Source organism: Oncorhynchus tshawytscha, linkage group LG13, assembly GCF_018296145.1.
Source record: "Oncorhynchus tshawytscha isolate Ot180627B linkage group LG13, Otsh_v2.0, whole genome shotgun sequence".
Classification (NCBI taxonomy): domain Eukaryota; kingdom Metazoa; phylum Chordata; class Actinopteri; order Salmoniformes; family Salmonidae; genus Oncorhynchus; species Oncorhynchus tshawytscha.
This window is the reverse complement of record NC_056441.1, coordinates 5,587,294-5,596,548: the sequence shown is the minus strand read 5'-3', so window position 1 is coordinate 5,596,548 and position 9,255 is coordinate 5,587,294. Positions and strand designations below refer to the sequence as shown.

Genomic DNA, 9,255 nt, shown 5'->3' with positions numbered 1-9,255 from the left:
CAGGATCCACCCACACTGCCACTCAGCCTGGCTCCACCCACGCTGCCACTCAGCCAAGCAGGCAGTCAGATCTGACCAACGTCACATCGAGAATGTCCGGCAAATGTAGATTCAATCTTGCCTTTTTGTGCAAAATGTATTATTTTTATTTTTTAAATTTCAGCTCATGAAACCAGGGACCAGAACTTCACAAGTTACGTTTTTATATTTTTGTTCAGTATAGTTTACCCACCTTTTTAAAAATTTTAACTGCCCAACCGACCCACACCATGTAAGGTACAAAAAATTCATCAGACTTTGACATTGCAGCGTGGGAGAATGACCCTTCATGTGGCTTTTCAGGGACAAAAAACACACAACTCTACATCCTACGCTGGCGCCATTTCAGACATTTACTCTGGAACAACCTGCAGAGCTTTTTTGCCAATCGCCTCATTTTACGGGGAGCCCGCGATATTCCGCCGTGTTCCTGCCGTTCTGGTGTCCGTTTTCCCTCACACAGCCCACCTGCCGTTCTCCTGGCGACATTAAAGCTGCCGGTCGAAAGCAAGATGCTTTTTTTTGTAGCTATTAAGTAGTAAATTCCCAAATGCCCAGTAAAAAAATACAATACAAGCATTAAGCTGGAATTGTGTAGTAATGTGAATAGATGTTCACCAGTAGGCGTTAGGGGACCTAACTCTGCTCATCACTACTCAAATTACACCATCACTACTGACATACCACTCATGTATGTAGGAAATAAGTAGTGAATCAACAAATTATTGAGAAGAACTTGTGAGGTTGTAATGAATAGTAAGTTAGTCGTTTTGAGGTTGTGGTGATATACTGCCATCTGGTGGCGACTACAAGCAACTGCATAATAGGAACTATTTACAAATTGATGGTCCTTGAACGTAAATATTAGTGCTTGGAAAAAGTACTTGGAAAGACCTTGAATTGGACCACTGTCTGTACGAACCCTTTACTCATAAAGGAGCCTGGGTGCCAGTCTGTTTGTGCTATTATTCCACTCCTTGCCACTGTCTGTACGAACCCTGCTGTTGTGTTCAGAACATGGTCTATTCACACAGTTTTTTTTGTAGACTATGCAAATGTTTGTGATACTGGAAGGAGAGAGATTAGACAGGCAGCGAAGTGCAGACAGTTCAGGGGAAAGCAGATGCAGATTACCTTGATGTGGTATTGCCAGGAAGCAGAACAAGCATTGTGAAGATGTTTAGCAGATGCAGTCCACACACACACACACACACACACACACACACACACACACACTAACAGCTGATGCACTAGAAAGAGGACACAGACAAAGTGAAGTTACTCTTGAGATTACTGGATTTACTAGAGCAGGTTGAGGAAAATGTACTTTTTTAATGCTTAGTACTTTCTTTGCAGTTATTAACTCCTACAACACACACAATGTTAACGTATTCTTAAACAAACACATCCAAAAAGAAGGGGAAATGACTGACATCCTAGTGGCGCCCATAGGGGGTCAATGTTTGACCTCTTATTGGCTAAACCATAAAGTCAGAGGTCCATCAGATGGTGACCTTTGGGGAATGCAGGAATGACCCTATTAAAATGTCCACTGGATTGTTTTGTGAAGCATCCTGCAATTCCTACCTCTGCTGTGTCGTTATGGGTTGCCTGGCTACCCGGCCGAACGCTACTCCACGCCCACAGATGTTTGTTTATTTTCAGCTATGTGGCTGGATCTGAGTACCTGCCCGCTGATTTCAAGACTGCAAACCCATTCTAATCGTTCTGATTTGTCCCATGAACTAAACTGGTGCGGTTGGGTCAGAGCCAGAACATTTTTAGAAAATGTGTTATTGACTTTGATACTGATTTGGTTACAGATGATCCAATCGCTGATGACTTTGTTTTGTAGCTACGACACAACAAATTTCGACGTCAACGTAAACAACTTCAACGATGGCGGAAAAAAAATTCCGATTGAGTTGCCAGGCATGTGATAGGTGGATTAGGAGAGGTTGAGAATGTCTTCCTTAGGGAAGACCTGATAAATCCCAAAAACACAAACCTGACAGATGCTGTTTTTTGGATCAAGGTTTTTTTTGTAGTCTGCTACATAACATGTTCCAAAGACTGAAGGTGGTATCTCAAACAGAACCCTATTCCTTTTATGGTCGAAAGTTCCATCAAGCAAATCAGGTTCCATTTGAGACTCGACCGTTCTCTTGGCACGTTGGCTAAAGTTGAAACGGACTGGAGCCCTATAGCCAGGTCATTGAAGTAAATATGGCAACAGAAACAGACTCAACTAGAAACACAACCATTTTTTATATTATGTCTTGACTGAACCCCATTTGTTGGGTCTTGTTTTTCTCTCCAGCTCGCTGCGTCGCTCACCATCCCCTTCTGGCAGTGGTTCCTCACCAAGTTTGGCAAGAAGACAGCTGTGTACATCGGCACCTCTGTAAGACTTAGCATACCCTCAGAATGATCACACACAAAATGCCTTAGTCCATGGAGGCATGCTTTATTGGGCCAGGGCCTTGGATGAGGAGACACTGAAGGCCACTTGTTTCATGCAAAGCCTGACATTGGAAAGGCACCATGCCTTAAGGTGTCAACATGCTTCAGATTGGTTGTCAGCTAGCCGAACTCAGCTAGCCGAACTCAGCTAGCCCATCTCAGCTAGCCCATCTCAGCTAGCCCATCTCACCTAGCCCATCTCAGCTAGCCCATCTCAGCTAGCCGAACTCAGCTAGCCGAACTCAGCTAGCCCATCTCAGCTAGCCCATCTCAGCTAGCCCATCTCAGCTAGCCGAACTCAGCTAGCCGAACTCAGCTAGCCCATCTCAGCTAGCCCATCTCAGCAGAACTCAGCTAGCCGAACTCAGCTAGCCGAACTCAGCTAGCCCATCTCAGCTAGCCCATCTCAGCAGAACTCAGCTAGCCGAACTCAGCTAGCCCATCTCAGCTAGCCGAACTCAGCTAGCCGAACTCAGCTAGCCCATCTCAGCTAGCCCGAACTCAGCTAGCCGAACTCAGCTAGCCCATCTCAGCTAGCCGAACTCAGCTAGCCGAACTCAGCTAGCCCATCTCAGCTAGCCGAACTCAGCTAGCCGAACTCAGCTAGCCCATCTCTAGCCGAACTCAGCTAGCCGAACTCAGCTAGCCCATCTCAGCTAGCCGAACTCAGCTAGCCGAACTCAGCTAGCCCATCTCAGCTAGCCCATCTCTCAGCTAGCCGATCTCAGCTAGCCCATCTCAGCCCATCTCAGCTAGCCCATCTCAGCTAGCCCATCTCAGCTAGCCGAACTCAGCTAGCCGAACTCAGCTAGCCCATCTCAGCTAGCCGAACTCAGCTAGCCGAACTCAGCTAGCCCATCTCAGCTAGCCGAACTCAGCTAGCCGAACTCAGCTAGCCCATCTCAGCTAGCCGAACTCAGCTAGCCGAACTCAGCTAGCCCATCTCAGCTAGCCCATCTCAGCTAGCCGATCTCAGCTAGCCGAACTCAGCTAGCCGAACTCAGCTAGCCCATCTCAGCTAGCCCATCTCAGCTAGCCCATCTCACCTAGCCCATCTCAGCTAGCCCATCTCAGCTAGCCGAACTCAGCTAGCCGATCTCAGCTAGCCGATCTCAGCTAGCCCATCTCAGCTAGCCCATCTCAGCTAGCCCATCTCAGCTAGCCCATCTCAGCTAGCCCATCTCAGCTAGCCAATCCAAACGAGTGTGCTCGCATACTCCATTAAAAGAGATTTGCTTGAAAAATGAGAAAAAGGCAATAATGGTACTGTTTGTCCATTTTGAGACACAGTAGCCAGTATACACTTCCTAAACAATTGTCTGAATTAATCTAACTCAAGAAATCGGACATTAATTTGTACGTTATTTGCAGAGATCTTAGTCGCTCAATAGTACATCTATCTTACATACATCTATCTAAACGAGTCGTCGCTTGTTAAATGACAACTGAAGAAACCCTACTGTTTCACAGACGAAGAGGCGTAGACTTGGGCTCTGAAAAATCCCCCACCGAAGTCCGAAACCGTCACAAAATGTCATCATAATAAATGCACAAACCCGGTTTGGCTGGGAAGCAGATGCCTTTCAATGAAGACCTACCCCGCCCAAACCCTAACCCGGACGACGCTGGGCCAATGGTGCACCGCCCTATGGGACTCCCAATCACGACCGGTTGTGATACAGCCTGGATACTTATGTAAATGTGATAGTTCAGTTTTTTATAAATATAAATTTGCAAAAAAAAACTAAAAACCTGTTTTTGCTTTGTCATTATGGGGTATTGTGTGTAGATTGAAAACAAATCAATTTTAGAGTAAGGCTGTAACGTAACATTCTGTGTTCATCATTGGTGAATGAAGTTTGCTCTCCTCTCTGCAGTCTGTGATCCCCTTCATGATCCTGGTGGTGTGTGTGAAGAGTAATCTCATCATTACCTACCTCGTGTCATTCGCTGCCGGGGTCGGAGTCGCTGCTGCCTTCCTGTTGCCATGGTGAGTTGGAGTAGCTGTCTGTCACTCATCTTTCTGTTTCACTGTTTTCCCTCTTTTTTTTATATCACTGACTGGTTTCTCTCTGTCTCTGTCTCTAGGTCCATGTTGCCAGATGTGGAGGATGTTACTGACTCTCTGTCTCTGTCTCTAGGTCCATGTTGCCAGATGTGGAGGATGTTACTGACTCTCTGTCTCTGTCTCTAGGTCCATGTTGCCAGATGTGGTGGATGTTACTGTCTCTCTGTCTCTGTCTCTAGGTCCATGTTGCCAGATGTGGTGGATGTTACTGACTCTGTCTCTAGGTCCATGTTGCCAGATGTGGAGGATGTTACTGACTCTCTGTCTCTAGGTCCATGTTGCCAGATGTGGAGGATGTTACTGACTCTCTGTCTCTGTCTCTAGGTCCATGTTGCCAGATGTGGTGGATGTTACTGACTCTCTGTCTCTCTGTCTCTAGGTCCATGTTGCCAGATGTGGAGGATGTTACTGACTCTCTGTCTCTCTGTCTCTAGGTCCATGTTGCCAGATGTGGAGGATGTTACTGACTCTCTGTCTCTGTCTCTAGGTCCATGTTGCCAGATGTGGTGGATGTTACTGACTCTCTGTCTCTCTGTCTCTAGGTCCATGTTGCCAGATGTGGTGGATGTTACTGACTCTCTGTCTCTGTCTCTAGGTCCATGTTGCCAGACGTGGTGGATGACTTCCAGGTCCAGAACCCAGACTCTCGGGGTCACGAAGCCATCTTTTATTCCTTCTACGTCTTCTTCACCAAGTTTGCCTCTGGAATCTCTCTGGGGATCTCTACTCTCAGCTTGGAGTAAGTTTACCCTTCACAGATGGAGACTTTGGCCTCTTGCGGCCCCTTGTGGCCCCTTGCGGCCCCTTGTGGCCCCTTGTGGCCCCTTGCAGCCCCTTCATGCTGTACATATTCGTTTAGATATCATCAGTCAGGAAGTTTTACTTTCCCAGTAAAAAAAAACATGAGGATAAGCCAAAATCCCACTTCAAAGCACAGGATTACTTCTCTATCTGAATTAGTATTAGTGTGTCACATGAACATCTTTGATCAAAGTCATGTGATTAAATTCCTCCCTCATGATTTCCTGCTTCTCCTTCACTCCATCTCTAGTTTTGCAGGGTATATGACTCGAGGTTGCACCCAGCCTGAGAACGTGGATATAACCCTGAAGATTCTGGTCTCCGCGGCACCCATAGGACTCCTTCTGATTGGTCTGGTCATATTCCGCTCTTATCCAATCGACGAAGAGAGGAGGCAGGGCAACAGGAAGCTGCTGCAGGAGCAACGGTAAGACTTGCATGTCTGACTCGGGCCTCGTACCCCAAGCATTTCCTGTGTATATATAACCGGATTGGATAGATATACCATAGGCATAGACCTGGAAATATTGCCAAATTGTTTTCCATTATAAGATAACTTATTGCTTTCAGAAGCACTCACAAGGTTCAACGCTGTGTCCTGCGATGGCGCCAGTTATAAATTATGTAACTTTTCCCCACCAATCTCCTCATTCACTTGGTACCTGCTTTCGCCGTGCTCCTGCTGTTCTGTTGGCCCGTTACTCACACAGCCCTCCCGCCATTCTCCCGACCAGCGTCACTAAGGGTGTGTTCGTAAATTCACTTCTACTCCGATTTCAGAGCACTCTCGTCTGAGTGTACCAGAGCGCAGAATAACAGACACATTTACGAACGCTCAACACCCGTTGAAGATGGCCGGTATCAGTAAACGTCACTCTGGTTAACATGAAAACAGCCTAACCAGCTCTGCTGGTGGGAGTAAAATGGTCAGAGTGAGGTGTTCTCTCATTATGTGTCTGGAAGTGGCTAGTTACTGTTAGCCAGTTAGCTTGGGTGCTTGACTGCCGTTACAGTCAGAACGCTCAGAACAACCTTATTCCTCGTCAGAGCTGGGCGCCGAACGCTCTGAGAGCGAAACGCTCTGAATTTACCAAGAACCCAGAGTGACCTCTGACAAGCTGGAGGCAATTTACGAACTCACCCTAAAGCTGCCGGTCAAAAGCAAGATGCTTTTTTTTGTAGCTATTAAGTAGTAAATTCCCAAATGCCCAATAAAAAAATACAATACAGGCATTAAGCTGGAATTGTGTAGTAATGTGAATAGATGTTCAACAGTAGGCGTTAGGGGACCTAACTCTGCTCATCACTACTCAAATTACACCATCACTACTGACATACCACTCATGTATGTAGGAAATAAGTAGTGAATCAACAAATTATTGAGTAGAACTTGTGAGGTTGTAATGAATAGTAAGTTAGTCGTTTTGAGGCTGTGGTGATATACTGCCATCTGGTGGCGACTACAAGCAATTGCATAATAGGAACTATTTACAAATTGATGGTCCTTGAACGTAAATATTAGTGCTTGGAAAAAGTACTTGGAAAGACCTTGAATTGGACCACTGTCTGTACGAACCCTTTACTCATAAAGGAGCCTGGGTGCCAGTCTGTTTGTGCTATTATTCCACTACTTGCCATGCCTGGTACCCAGGCTTTTCATAAAGTACATTTTGTTGTGAACTGTTCTGGTATATGGACTGCTTGTCTGTCGTGTGTAATCCCCGGGTCTCTCTGTTCTGTTCTCACAGGGAAAATGAGGCAGACTCCGAAACCGACTCAACAGAACTGACAAACATGGTGTAGGTTCTAGAACACTCATGGATCAATGGCGTGACTGATTGTTGCTTGCACTGGGTGGGGCTAATGAGGGGGGCTGGACCTATCACAACGGCAACACTGCTTCCATCCAATCACACTGCTGCTTCAGGTCTCTGAACTTAAAAGGATCACTAACACGAGGCCAAAAACAGAAAATGTTTCTAAAACTGCAGTTCCCTATGGCAAGGAACGACAACATATCTTACCCCCCCATGGCAAAGGAAGCATATGACTGACGGCCTTCCTGGTTTAAGTCCCGCCCACTTCAGTTATGACACATTTTCCCAACAGACGTCACCCGCTCTGTTGTCAGTGTTGTTTTGGGTCAAATCTAAAACGGCAACCCATTTCCTTGTGCACTACATGGGGCTGTAACTGTAGTGAACTCCATGGGGACTTTTTACGGTGTCATTTGAGACGTTTTTGATGTCAAATTAATGCACATAAACTTAATGTTATGGGTACAATGCATAGTACTGTTGATGTATATTGCCATAACTTTATCTATCGTAGGTATAACTTGAAAATCTCTAATGACTTTAGACACTGCACTAGAACAATTTACTGCAACCCTCTTTTCCAGGGTGGAGAAGAAGACTGTTGAAAGCTAAATAAGAGCCTTTTTATTCGTTTGATTTTTTACTGGTATCGGTTACAAAAGCCAGACATTTTAAAATAATATATATATTTTTTTTGATTTTATTATTATTTTTGAATATTTCTACAACAATTTTGAATATCAAATGTTTCTACTAAGTGTATACAGACTTCAGTTTGGTACTGTCTTGACTGGTAGGACTACTGTACTGTCTTTACTGGTAGGACTAATGTACTGTCTAGACTGGTAGGACTACTGTACTGTCTTTACTGGTAGGACTCTGACTACTTTGTACTGTCGTGACTGTTAGGACTCTGACTACTTTGTACTGTCTTGACTGTTAGGACTCTGACTACTTTGTACTGTCGTGACTGTTAGGTCTCTGACTACTTAGGGCTCTGATTACTTAGGACTCTGACTACTCTGTACTGTCCTGACTGTTAGGTCTCTGACTACTTAGGGCTCTGATTACTTAGGACTCTGACTAATTTGTACTGTCGTGACTGTTGTCTCTGACTACTTAGGACTCTGATTACTACTGTACTGTCTTGACTGGTAGGACTACTGTACTGTCTGACTGGTAGGACTACTGTACTGTCTTGACTGGTAGGACTACTGTACTGTCTTGACTGGTAGGACTACTGTACTGTCTTTACTGGTAGGACTACTGTACTGTCTTTACTGGTAGGACTACTGTACTGTCTTGACTGGTAGGACTCTGACTACTTTGTACTGTCTTGACTGTTAGGACTCTGACTAATTTGTACTGTCTTGACTGTTAGGGCTACTGTACTCTGATTACTGTTAGGACTCTGACTACTTTGTACTGTCTTGACTGTTAGGACTCTGACTACTTAGGGCTCTGATTACTTAGGACTCTGACTAATTTGGACTCTGATTACTTAGGTCTCTGACTACTTAGGACTCTGATTACTTAGGGCTCTGATTACTTAGGACTCTGACTACTTAGGGCTCTGATTACTTAGGACTCTGATTACTTAGGACTCTGACTACTTAGGGCTCTGACTACTTAGGGCTCTGACTACTTAGGGCTCTGACTACTTAGGACTCTGACTACGCTGTTTTGTCCTAATCCAGCTGCTTCTGATGTGTAATATATTGTCGACCTGTTAGTCCCAGTATCTGCATACTGTTAATTCAACACTTTTCCCCCCCTTTTCTAAATATGTACATAAACAAAACCAACAATGTCTGCAATAAGTTAGATTTGTATAATTTAGTTCCTTTTAAGACCTTGTCTGCTGTTTGTTTCACAAGGAAGTGAGGTCTCTTATCAATTTTTGTTTTACAAGTCGTGTGTTTCATGCAGTTTTGAAACCATCTCAAATGTTTCCTTACCCACTTTCCTATGTGCGGGTTTGTTTTGCACGGTCCAGTGCCCCTGGTGTGTGGAGATTTCACTTAAGGACCAATGCAATGCTCTAAAATATACAAACACTGCCTACCC

The 9,255-nt window shown here is 45.0% G+C and overlaps 1 protein-coding gene across 1 annotated transcript in view; it reads left to right on the top strand.

Moving 5' to 3' along the window:
- Window positions 1-7,395, top strand: part of mfsd2ab (major facilitator superfamily domain containing 2ab) — a 55,009-nt gene extending 47,614 nt beyond the window's left edge. Inside the window, exons 10-14 of the mRNA XM_042295084.1 lie at window positions 2,360-2,443; window positions 4,380-4,492; window positions 5,166-5,309; window positions 5,622-5,798; window positions 7,120-7,395. Of these exons, the coding sequence (XP_042151018.1) occupies window positions 2,360-2,443; window positions 4,380-4,492; window positions 5,166-5,309; window positions 5,622-5,798; window positions 7,120-7,174 (573 nt within the window). The 3' untranslated portion in view covers window positions 7,175-7,395. The remainder of the gene's footprint in view (window positions 1-2,359; window positions 2,444-4,379; window positions 4,493-5,165; window positions 5,310-5,621; window positions 5,799-7,119) is intronic.
- Window positions 7,396-9,255: the final 1,860 nt, after the last annotated feature.